A 12,770-nucleotide genomic window follows, 5' to 3' on the forward strand; every position below is an offset into this window, starting at 1 on the left:
CTTAGAAACACAACTGAGCCCTAGCACCAGGTCTTGTGAGGCTGTGTGCAAAAGTAGATCAATATAGAATGAAAATATGAGTGCTTTAGACCATTATTTGCCAAGGTATGCTCATGCGTTTTGTAAAATGCCTATGGAAACTCCCCATAGGACTTTTTGTTATCCAAAATGCATACTGACACTCAAATGCTTACTGCACATGAACCCCTTTGTGTAGTAGCATAATCCTGGTCTCAAATGAAAGGTAACACTTTGAGGTTTCTTCTGGACTATTTAGATTGTATGTCAGGTGTTCTGATATAGACTGACTACACAAAACATGGAATAATTACAAAAAAGTCTCTATTTTTGCATTTACTTTGTTGGTTCAATGAGTGTGTATAAGATAAACTATACATCTATCTGACCAACTAATATTGGATAATACAACATGAAAATTCAATTTCTATGGATTCTTGTGAATATTTCAGTACCCAATATGTTGCATCTACTTATGGTGCTGCAGCTTTTTAGGGGGACTTAAAACTTTGACTTTTAAAAACTTTGATGTGAACGGTTGTGTTTTCTGTGAAAAAGAAACTGAAAGTTTGGAACATCCTTTTTCCTATGTAATCCAGTGTAGTCTTTGTGGAAAGATTTGTGGTGCTCATGAGTGGTTTGTGGCAACACCATGTGGTTATGTGGTTTACCATGCATGCGCCACTATGCGGCATGCGCCAAATGAGAGCACTATGATTGTAACAATTAAAGTATCTTTAAGAGATCATCAATCATATCTCTTTAAACAATAAGAGTCAGGTGGCTATAGGTCCTGGCATTGTCCCTGTGCTGTCATACCATATTAACCATGAAATCACACTCCAGCAACAGGATATCACTATATCACTTAATATCTTTCTCAGATGCTTGATTTGGAGGAAAGCCTTCTGCACAGAGCACTTCCACTCTCTCTGTATGGATCCGATGAGGCATTGGCTGGATGTCAAAACACTTGGCCATTTCAATGGGGCATTTGGATCACCATGTCATCAGTTTTCATGTATATATTATTTTATCTGTTGTATTTACAACCTGACTGATAAGACAGAGTGCTTTCATATGTAAATCTCTATGGTAACCATCCATAGGTAGATCTCTATGGTACCCATCCATAGGTAGAGATTAAGAAGGGGACCTCAACATTACTCACTCATAAATATTCTTTATGACTTTTCATTTATCAATTTACAATGTTAATTCTATGTTTGCAAAAACACAAACTGTGTAGGGAAATATGTGTAGGTATCTTTTATATCTTTTAATATGTGTAGGTATCTAGGTAATAGTGAAAATGGTGACTTTCACAGGTCACTTCTACAAGCCACATACGTAATTATACAAAAAACGAGACATTTTATACAAAAAACGAGAGATTTTCATTTAACATAACAAACATAACAAGAGATTACAGCTTGTCTAATAACTTGGTCATCAGAGACTGAATGGACTTGAGATGCGTGAGAGTCTCATTGTGGCGACGCTGAGTGGCCTTCTCTGCCTCTCGCAGGAAGTGCAGCAGCTCGTCCTCTCGTCTCCTGCGCTTATGAGACGGTGGCGTCGGCGTGCCAGGGGGGGATGGGTCGTCTGCCGCGTCAGTGAATGCCCTCACTCTGCTACGACGGCCTTGCAGCACGGGCCTAACTGCCTCTCGCCTCTCGGGGGTCCTGACCGCGGGGAAGGACTCGTCGTCTTCATCGACCAGAAGGGCGTCCATCTCTGAATAAAAATGGAAGCGAGTGGACCCTCGGCCTCTAGTTCTCATATTTTCTCTAACCTTTGTGTATCCCTCAACAAGAGTGGTCCACTTCCTGGACACCCTCTGAGGGCAGAAGTACTTCCTGAAATGGACGCTCATCTTCTCTGCTGCATCTTTAAAAAGCTGTTGTTTACTGCCCTTGATAGCAGTAAGTCGTTTTAGCTCTTTGAACGTTCTTGGGGGACCGCCGCCCTTATTTTCAATGTGTTGGCGCATGAAGTCAATCAAGAACAGTGACTGGTCCCTGGTGAAGCCCTCATGGGCTTCCAGTGATACTGAATGGCTGAATGTGGGCATGGGTGATTCTGATTGGCTGAATGTGGACATGGGTGATTCTGATTGGCTGAGTGTGGGCACTGGTGGATCTGATTGGCCAAATGTGGGCATGGGTGATTGTGATTGGCCAAATGTAGGCATTGGTGGTTTTGATTGGCTGAGTGTGGCATCTGTGTTTTCCTGGTTGAATGTGGCATCAGTGCTCTCCTGACAGCTGCCTAAAACACACATGATAATAACAGGTTAGCAGGCAGTACATTAATAACATTACTTTTATTTTTATGATAATGATTGCTATTATTATTATCGAACCTGTTGTATTATTGTCGGCGACTGCTGCATCATCTCTGCTGGGTTCTAGTGCCTCAGACTTGGGTTCCCCTTGCCCGTCTGTCACCACGACAACAGGGAGGGCCTCGTTATGCCCCTCCAGAAGCTCGTCCATGTCCGAGTAAAATTGAAAGCGCAAGCTGTTCCTCTGCCCTATGAGTCTATCGCGGTCTCGGACATTTTTGTATCCTTGAACAAGACTGCTCCATTTCCTGGCCACCTTATCAGGGTAGAAGTACTCCAGGAAATGGCTCCTCAGCTGTTCGGCCGCGTCTTCCCACAACCGTTTCTTGTCGGCCGTGGCAGATTCGAGTCGTCCATTCATCTCTTCGAGGGTCTTTGGGAGACCTTCTCCCTCTGTGATGACGTGCTGCCGCATCAGGTCAATCAAAAACAACGTTTGGGCCCTGCTGAAGCTCTCATTTTCTTTCACCTGCACAATTGGGGATGCCTGTAGAAATGGCGTGCTGTAATGGGCCCTGAGGGGAGGTGTGTATGGAGTAGACCTCCTGTGTGGAGCCCTGCTTGCAGTCTTAGCAGACGCTTTGACACTGCTGCTACGAGAGGCTTGTGGTGGAGGTAAGCGCAACCCTCGTCCATCTGGTGTTATAACAACAGGAAAGATCACATCATGCTCCTCTTCCTCAACGTCTTTCAAGAGCTCGTCCATCTCTGAATAAAATTTAAAGCGGGTGGTTTCCTTACCCATATTTCTCATACTGTCTCTAGCCTTTGTGTATCCCTCCAGAAGAGTGTGCCATTTCCTATACACCTTCGAAGGTAGAAAAGACTCCATGAACTGGCTACTCAACTGTTCCGCTGCGTCTTCCCATAGCAGTTTATTGCTGCCCTTGGCCGATTTAAGTCGTGTGTTCAGTTCGTGTAATGTTTTTGGGAGACCTTCGCCTTCGTTGAAGATGTGGTGCCGCATCAGGTCAATCAAAAACACGGTTTGGTTCCTTGTGAAGCTCTCATTTGGTGGCATGGGCACGGGTGGTTCCGATTGGCTGAATATGGGCACTGGTGGTTCTAATTGGCTGAGTGTGGCATCTGTGCTCTCCTGACAGCTCTCTAAAAGACACATAAAAAAGATCAGCTTAGCATGCAGAACATGTATAACATTACTATTAATGTCAATATTAGTGATATTAATTTATTAAATTTTCCAAGATTCCATTGTTACATTTTCATCTTACACCTATTGCTATTCTATTGCAAGATCTATTGCCTGTGATCAATAAAGTCTTATATTTGATCTTGTCTTGTTATCTAACCTATTGAATGAAATTCTCCAGTTTCTATCAGGTTTGCCATGATTTGTCCCTTTGCGTGTTCAATGTGTGGTGAGGTCTGCTGTCTTCTGGGATGAGAATCTGGGATGGAGTGCTCCTCTGGGGAGAACACAGTTATGGGGTAAGTTACATTGTTTTTGGGACAAAACAGTAGGCCTACTTAAAAGTGTTTTATAGGTCTATACATTTATCAAAAACTGTAATGGTACATAACTATGGAGTAATAAAGCCAAGATTTGTTTTACAATCCTTTACCAGTGTTGTAGGGTGAATATCATAAAAAAGCTGGAAAAAAAAAAAAAACTTTTTTAAAACGGGGTTTCTACTTTCAACTAGGTTTCTTCTTCACGGGGTTGGGAAGTCGGGTTTGAGTCAGCTAGCCTGTTAGCAACACTAGTTGGTAACAACTTATTTTGCAAGTAGCAACCTCTATCATTGAAGTGGGACTGCACTGTGTAGGAATGTTTTCATGACACACGAATAAAACAGGAGTAGTAAGTACACTACACTACAGCAGTTAGTTACAACAGTTATTTCTTTCAGTGTTCACTTACGGCTCGAGAATGGTGCAGTTCTCCCGATTCCCGACTTTAGGACAAGGCTTCCGATTTCAGGGGCGTTCCAGATGAGCCTTCCGACTGGGCACACTGAGTCTTGAAAATCACCAGTTCCCAGCTCAAACCCAATGCACAGTCGTCCAAAATAGGTGCCATTACCTTCCGATAAAATGTTTTTCTGATCATGGGATGCTACGAGCCTGCAGGCACCATGACAAACTGTTTGCGGAACAAACTCATTCAAGGGGTGCATGAATGAACGTTTGCCACGTCACATGGTCCAAAATACCACCGCTGACAAACGTAACAATAACAGAGTTGGTGTTGTTCTCATAAGATGTTTGTAACTAACTCCCATCTCGATAAAAATATAAATTCCCACCATGACCCTTTGTGAGCTCCGTAGTTACACACTGGTGAGGTTGTTGACAATTGGCGTCTCTAGAGCTCCACCTTGTGGGATTAGCAGCCATAGCACATACTTGGGAGGACAGGGCCTTAAGAATGACCTGTTTCACCCCTCAACAATCCTGTCTGTCAAACTATGCTGTCAAATAAAGAAAGCTTTTTGTGTGCAGGATTAATATCACAAGAAACATTGTATAAAAGTTGAACACATTAATTACCTCTTCTCAACACAATCTTTTTTCTTAACTCCACCATTTGCCAAAGTGCTGTTACAGAAAGTACCAGTGACCTCATGAGATCAGTGATGCTTTGGTCCAAACGATTGACCATGGTTGCTGGCGATAGAGACTAGAGTGCCCTTCTACACATCAAAGTGAACAATATCTGTATGTATGTGAGAAATAAAAATCTTTGAATGATCTTGCAACTCTCGGCATCAAAATCATCCATTCTCACTGTCTGTCCAGGCACACTGTCCAGCAACTCACTAATTCACGGATTGGGATAAAAGCAAAGACCAAATTTCCCTCACGGGATCAAAAGAGTACTTATACTATACATAGCAGACCATTTAAAGTATAACGTACTTCTTACCATCTGTGGTTGAAATGCCCTTGTTAGACTACTGCTTGAGATTTCATGTTTTTGTGTCTATTACTAAATATTAGGTTGGCAACACTCGTCTATAGGACCCAGTGTGTTATTATTTAAATCTATTTGGTATAAAGGCATGCTGCTCCAGCTCATAGTGTCCTACTGTAGTATAACCCAGGGTTGAATTCAATTATGGAGTCAATTATGAATGTTGAGAGAATCCATAAGGAATGAGAACCTGTCAAGTGACATATGGATGATCATTTGACACAGTACGCAAGTTCATGGATTGGCTGCAGCTAAGCAGCTAACTCACTTTATAAATCACGAAACTCTGCGTGGAATTTCTCTGGGAATACTGAAGGGAGGGGTGAGCTCCCTCTCTGGGAATACTGAAGGGGGGTGAGCTCTCTCTGGGAATACTGAAGGGAGGGGTGAGCTACCTCTCGGGCATGTTTTGTTTTTGCACAAAGCGTCTGCTAATAAATTTAAATGTAAACAAACATTGTTTCATTGACTGCACCTTTAAAGGAAAGGTGTTAAGAATAAATAACAAACGTATAAACAAGGCCTTAAAACAACCTAACAATGCTGGAAAAGACACAGCATAGCAAGTTGGACATAAGATGACAGAGAAGGCCAGAGACTACAGTGCTTAAGTCAGAGGAGTGATTAAAGTCAAGCAGCTAAATGGGATCACAAGATTATAATGGACAAAAGTCCCTATTTAAACAATAAGAGTCAGTCAGTTGGCTATTCAAACCACACTCCAGCAACTGGATATAACCTGACATCTTTCACACTCTAGCAACTGGATATCACCTGACATCTTTCACACTCCAGCAACTGAATATCACCTGACATCTTTCTCAGATGCTTGATTTGGAGAAAAGCTATCTGCACAAAGCACATCCACTTTCTCTGCATGATACGTAACATTAATTGTATATGAAAATATACTGGTGCATACAGTTGCGAGAATAAGTCTATACACCCAGATTGGCATGGGGTACTTACCAATAACATCATCTCTCAATGCAAATCAAACCAACTATTAGGCTAACTAAAATAAAACCATGCCAATCTCTATATGGTGAAGGTTATGTCATGATGTGATATGATAATAAATGACAAATAAGCTTTATTTGTATAGCACCTTTTATACACAGAATGCAGCTCAAAGTGCTTTACATTTGAAACATTTAACACAATAGGTAATAATGTGTTAAATATGGTACACATTTTGAGGCTAAAGCAGCAAGTTGTTGCAGTAATATATAGGCTTTGCTAACAAATGCTTGTTGCGGGCCCCCACAATATACCAACAATTTTCTACAAATTCTTGTCATTCCTCTTCGTTGCTGTGGCCGTTTATGATCCACTCAGCAACATATTAACATACCAAGCAATATCAGAAATACTTCAGAAATACAGTGGTCATGTCCTTAGTAACTGTGATTATATTAATTTATATAGACGTTTAAGGAACACAACGGCCGGGAAACTGGCAGCCTTAACCCTTAATTCCAAAGGCCAAGGGAATTTTAAGGAAGAACATTTATTTATTTACGATACATTTATTCAATCACAAAGAACATTGGTGTTTTAAATAAAGGCAATAAGATCAACTTCCAAAAGATGATTTTTTATTCATTTTTTTAGTCAACTTTAGCATGGGTGTTAAACCTATTCTCACTGCACTAAACTGTACATACATATTTGCATATCTTTTCTAATAGTGAAAATGATGACTTTCACAGGTCACTTCTACAAGCCACTGTGTAATTTCTCATCTAATATAACAAACATTACAATATAACAAGCTTTTTGAAAGGACAACAAGTTACAGCTTGTCTAATAACTTGCTCATTAGAGACTGAATAGACTTGAGATGCGTGAGAGTCTCGTTGTGGCGACGCTGAGTGGCCTTCTCTGCCTCTCGCAGGAACTTGAGATGCGTGAGAGTCTCGTTGTGGCGACGCTGAGTGGCCTTCTCTGCCTCTCGCAGGAAGTGCAGCAGCTCGTCCTCTTGTCTCCTGCGCTTATAAGACGGTGGCGTCGGTGTGCCAGGGGGGGATGGGTCGTCTGTCGTGTCAGTGAATGCCCTCACTCTGCTACGACGGCCTTGCAGTACGGGCCTAACCGCCTCTCGCCTCTTGCGGCTCATGACCACAGGGAAGAACTCTTCCTCGACCAGAAGGGCGTCCATCTCTGAGTAAAAATGGAAGCATGTGGAATGTAGGCCTCTAGTTCTCATATTTTCTCTAACCTTTGTGTATCCGTCAACAAGAGTGGTCCACCTCCTGGACACCCTCCGAGGACAAAAGTACTTCCTGAAATGGACGCTCAACTTCTCTGCTGCATCTTTCCACAGCTGTTGTTTACTGCCCTTGATAGCAGTAAGTCGTTTTAGCTCTTTGAACGTTCTTGGGGGACCGCCGCCCTTATTTTCAATGTGTTGGCGCATGAGGTCAATCAAGAACAGTGTCTGGTCCCTGGTGAAGCTTTTTTTGGTTTCCAATGATAGCAGTGATTCTGATTGGTTGAATGTGGGCACTGGTGGATCTGATTGGCCAAATGTGGGCTTTGGTGGTTCTGATTGGCTGAGTGTGGCATCTGTGTTTTCCTGGTTGAATGTGGCATCAGTGCTCTCCTGACAGCTGCCTAAAACACACATGATAATAACAGGTTAGCTGGCAGTACATTAATAACATTACTTCTATTTTTATGATAATGATTGTTATTATTATTATCGAACCTGTTGTTGTATTATTGTTTACGACTGCTGTGTCATTGCTGCTGGGTTCTAGTGCCTCAGACTTGGGTTCCCCTTGCCAGTCTGTCACCACGACAACAGGGAGGGCCTCGTTATGCCCCTCCAGAAGCTCGTCCATGTCCGAGTAAAATTGGAAGTGCATGCTGTTCCTCTGCCCTGTGAGTCTATCGCGGTCTCGGACGTTTTTGTATCCTTGAACAAGACTGCTCCATTTCGTGGCCACCTTATCAGGGTAGAAGTACTCCAGGAAATGGCTGCTCATCTGGTTGGCTATGTCTTCCCACAACCGTTTCTTGTCGGCCGTGGCAGATTCGAGTCGTCCATTCATCTCTTCGAGGGTCTTTGGGAGACCTTCCCCCTCTGTGATGACGTGCTGCCGCATCAGGTCAATCAAAAACAACGTTTGGGCCCTGCTGAAGCTCTCATTTTCTTTCACCTGCACAATTGGGGATGCCTGTAGAAATGGCGTGCTGTAATGGGCCCTGAGGGGAGGTGTGTATGGAGTAGACCTCCTGTGTGGAGACGCTTTGACACTGCTGCTACGAGAGGCTTGTGGTGGAGGTAAGCGCAACCCTTGTCCATCTGGTGTTATAACAACAGGAAAGATCACATCATGCTCCTCCTCCTTGAGGTCCTCCAAGAGCGTGTCCATCTCTGAATAAAATTGAAAACGGGTGTCCTTACCCATATTTCTTACACTGTATCTAGCCCTTGTGTATCCATCCAGAAGAGTGTTCCATTTCCTACACACCCTTCGAGGTAGGAAAGACTCTGTGAAATGGCTGCTCAACTGTTCCGCTGCGTCTTCCCATAGCAGTTTTTTGCTGCCCTTGGCGGATTTAAGTCGTGTGTTCAGTTCGTGTAATGTTTTCGGGAGACCCTCCCCTTCGTTGAAGATGTGGTGCCGCATCAGGTCAATCAAAAAAACGGTTTGGCTTTCAGTGAAGCTCTCATTTGGTGGCATGGGCACGGGTGGTTCTGATTGGCTTAATGAAGGTACGGGTGGTTCTGATTGGCTGAATGTGGATTGGCTGAATGTGAGCACTGGTGGTTGTGATTGGCTGAATGTAGGCACTGGTGGTTGTGATTGGCTGAGTGTGGCATCAGTGTTCTCCTGACAGCTGCCTAAAACACACATAAAAAATAACAGGTTAGCAGTCAGTACATTATTAACAATACTCCTATTTTTAATATTATGATTACTAAATGTTCGCAATTTTGTGACCTAATACATTTTCACAATTATTTCTATTATTAATGTTTTCATGTTTTTGCTCCATATCTCTATTGCTGGATGATCTATTTTCTCTTGGATTAATAAAGTCTTATTTTATCTTGTCTTATCATCTTACCCAATGAATGAAGTTCTCCAGCTTCAACCAGGTTTGCCATGATTGGGCCCTTAGTTCAAATGTGTGGTGAGGTCTGCTGTCTTCAGGGATGGAGTGCCCCTCTGGGGAACAGACAAACAAACAACCAAACACACACACACACACACACACACTGTAGAGCTATGGGAAAGTTAATTACATTGATGTATTTTCCGGACAAAACAGTCCATGTTTAAAAGCTAACGTTTGTCACAGATATGCCACATGTATCAAAAACAATTAACATGGGCAAAAATATCAACGATTTTACAATAATTTACCGGTGTTTTAGGATAATTTCACTTTTTTTTAATCGGATTTTCCACTTTCAAGGGGTTGGGTGGGTGGGAAATCGAGTTTGGGTCTGCTAGCCTGTAACACCAGTTGGTAACAACGTATTAAAAGCGTGCCTTCCACTAAAGTGAGACTGTAGACTACGATGTACGACTGATTTATTGTCATAGAAATAAAACAGGAGTATATCTATAACAGTTAAAACAATAACTTACAGTGAGGTTCTTCCCGACTTTCGGCTTCCCACCAATACTTCCGACTTCAGGGTGCGTTCCAAATTAGCCTTCCGACCGGGAACACTGAGTCTTGAAAATCACCAGTTCCCACCAATTCACAGCTCAAATCGAACTCACAATCAAGTTGTCTCCGAGGTCTCATTCATTTGTTTATGCAAATATGGCACATTTATATTGATTAAAAGCTGCGTGTTGGCTTCCACCGGCTACCACAAGCTTTATGCAGAGGGAACATGCCTTCTGTTCTGGTCACATGGTTAAAAATGCAACCACGAAGAAAATCAACAACAGAGCTGGTGTTGTCCTTCACTAACATATTTGTAATTGAGGTTTGGTGAAACTGTCGAATAACTTATCGGCAGACAATAATTTAAGTTGGAGTGGATCGTTTTACTTTTTACAACTTTGTTAAGCTGACTCGGAAAGACAACAGTTCTCTTTTTGTGTGTTGGGTTGCTATGGAAACCATACGTGTTGGCCATGCGTTACTGAGACATTATCCTCTGTCTGTAAGTACTAACGACGTTAATCCTCGGCCTGTAAGAACCTAACTTTACAACATAGTACAGTGTGCAACATACTGTGTAACAAGGCAGTGTGTTAGAATAACGTTATGTTTAAATTAGTTAAAGATCCCAGACGTTAGCTGCATGCCATGCTATGATAGTAACGTTATTCACGAATAACTTGAGGACATAACGTTAACTTTGTAATGTATATGTTAGCTAACTCTGAAAACAAAATTACATTTTGAACGTGAACTGATAACACCATTGTAATACCAGCAGGAAGCATTTCAACGATTAACGACACTTTGGGAAAGGCTGCTTGTCTGTCAACTAGTAGCATTAGCTGCTAGCCTAGAGTTCGAAACGATGATGGTCTGCATACTTCATTTGCTGTTATTTATTAGAAGTGCTAGTCTGTTAATTTCTAAAGTCAATTAGCTTCACCATTGCTCTCGACGTTGATTGCTTATTATTCACTATTCGGCGTGCATAGCTCGTCCAGCCCTAAAGCTAGCAACAGGGAAACCAAACCAAATCAGGATTTAAAAGCAGAGTTTCGTGTATTGATTTGATGAGTCTAACGCAACTGGTAAATGCATGCAGGCAGGCACGGAGGATGCTTTGTGTGTTGTCTTTCAGTTCACTCGTCGATTTTAACGAAGCCTGGAACAAAACCCACCTTCTTTCCCATTTCAAGGTGAAATGTCATAATGTACCATGAAAACATCAAAGCTACCCGTGAAGCTGTCACCAGGGAGGACGGGGAGCCTTCCTCCTGCTCGCATGCTTGGGTCCCCCAGTGTCCCTAACCTGACAGGAAAGAATGATCACCTTCTTCACAACAAAACGCTCAGTGATGACGAAAATCATCTCCCAGGTCCTTCTAGAACCACTACCTAGATAAGAATTAAAGCATATAAATTAATTCATCAATTCATTCATTCAACTTTTATTTAGGAAGTTCATTGAGGGTAGTCCTCATTTTTTTCAGGGAAGCCGAGATTAATCAAATTAATCAATTAAAATGTTTTGGGTTATAATTTATGGTTTATACTGATGTCTGGTGTTTGATTGTAGATGATGGGAGGTTGGTTGGTTTGCGCTACATCACCGAGGACCTGATAAGGAGGGTGACTAAACAAGATGACCTCTCCTCTGTCCAGACTCTCAACCTCTGTGGGACTAAAAGTGACAAGAACATTAAGGTGAGATCCCTGGAATAATAACCATTATATTATGCTACACACACACACACACACACACACACAGAGACATATCTGTGCATATGTGCATCCTTACATGTGTGTTAAAGTAGGTGTGTGTGTGTGTGTGTGTTTTCTCTCAGTATATAGAGAATCTGGAGAGGTGTGAGAGACTGCAGGTGCTTAATCTCAGTTACAACATCATTCAGAAGATGGAGAAACTGGACAGGTTACACAGACTCAAGGAGCTTGACCTCTCCCACAACACAATACGGTACACCCCTCTCCCACAACACAATACAGTACACCCCTCTCCCACCTCTCTCCCACAACAGAATACGCTATCCCACAACAGAATACGGTACACTCCTCTCCCACAACACAATACGGTACACCCCTCTCCCACAACACAATACGGTACACCCCTCTCCCACAACACAATACGGTACACTCCTCTCCCACAACACAATGGGACACTCCTCTCCCACAACACAATACGGTACACCCCTCTCCCACAACAGAATACAGTACACCCCTCTCCCACCCCTCTCCCACAACAGAATACGGTACACCCCTCTCCCACAACACAATACAAAACACCAGGCGCGGCAGAATTTCACTTCCCCTGTGTTTGTATTCACACCAAGTTGGCCTACCATAACTTCCCAACTGCACAGTATCCCATTAACTGCATGACAGTAGGCTATTAACAATTTTCTGTAAAGTAAACACGTTATCAAAATCAACTTAATGCAGAACTATATGCACACACACCTTTTGTTTGAGTAGGAGAGAACAGCGCACACACGCAGCAATTACAGAGGTTATAGGCAAGGCTATTGTTGCTTTTTTAGCTGTCTATGGTGGCTTATCAGCACAATGTTAAGCTAATTCACTAACTCAAGACTTCAAGGCCATCATGGATATAAAAAGTTTTTTGTGAACAACGAAAACAGAAAGGATGGAGGCAGCAAAGCTAGGGGAGTTATTTCAGATGGGCAAGAACAAGGTTGGCAAATTTGGTGTGCTTGTTAAAACGTTAGCATTACAGCTGGATTATACTGAATGAATGTTTACTAATGTTAAAGATGGTTGTGCGTACCATAGCATTTAATCCTGCACGCGCCTACT

The 12,770-nt window shown here is 42.5% G+C and overlaps 3 protein-coding genes across 3 annotated transcripts in view; 1 reads left to right on the top strand and 2 right to left on the bottom strand.

The window, feature by feature from the left end:
• Positions 1 to 1,263: 1,263 nt before the first annotated feature.
• Positions 1,264 to 3,967, bottom strand: LOC125294283. The gene is made up of 4 exons (XM_048242826.1): positions 3,949 to 3,967; positions 3,676 to 3,792; positions 2,384 to 3,472; positions 1,264 to 2,289 (listed from the first exon to the last, which is right to left on the bottom strand). Exons 2-4 carry the CDS (start codon positions 3,713 to 3,715, stop codon positions 1,445 to 1,447), a joined length of 1,974 nt encoding a protein of 657 aa, XP_048098783.1. The 5' UTR covers positions 3,716 to 3,792; positions 3,949 to 3,967; the 3' UTR covers positions 1,264 to 1,444.
• A 2,914-nt stretch (positions 3,968 to 6,881) lies between these two features.
• LOC125294282 lies at positions 6,882 to 10,215 on the bottom strand. The gene is made up of 3 exons (XM_048242825.1): positions 9,381 to 10,215; positions 8,011 to 9,153; positions 6,882 to 7,916 (listed from the first exon to the last, which is right to left on the bottom strand). Exons 1-3 carry the CDS (start codon positions 9,418 to 9,420, stop codon positions 7,096 to 7,098), a joined length of 2,004 nt encoding a protein of 667 aa, XP_048098782.1. The 5' UTR covers positions 9,421 to 10,215; the 3' UTR covers positions 6,882 to 7,095.
• An 11-nt stretch (positions 10,216 to 10,226) lies between these two features.
• The window catches only part of LOC125295300 (centriolin-like), a 36,088-nt gene continuing 33,544 nt past the window's right edge, over positions 10,227 to 12,770 (top strand). Inside the window, exons 1-4 of the mRNA XM_048244564.1 lie at positions 10,227 to 10,437; positions 11,135 to 11,314; positions 11,515 to 11,642; positions 11,783 to 11,913. Coding sequence (XP_048100521.1) covers positions 11,155 to 11,314; positions 11,515 to 11,642; positions 11,783 to 11,913 — 419 coding nt within the window. The 5' untranslated portion in view covers positions 10,227 to 10,437; positions 11,135 to 11,154. The remainder of the gene's footprint in view (positions 10,438 to 11,134; positions 11,315 to 11,514; positions 11,643 to 11,782; positions 11,914 to 12,770) is intronic.

Source organism: Alosa alosa, chromosome 5 (assembly GCF_017589495.1).
Source record: "Alosa alosa isolate M-15738 ecotype Scorff River chromosome 5, AALO_Geno_1.1, whole genome shotgun sequence".
Taxonomy (NCBI): domain Eukaryota; kingdom Metazoa; phylum Chordata; class Actinopteri; order Clupeiformes; family Clupeidae; genus Alosa; species Alosa alosa.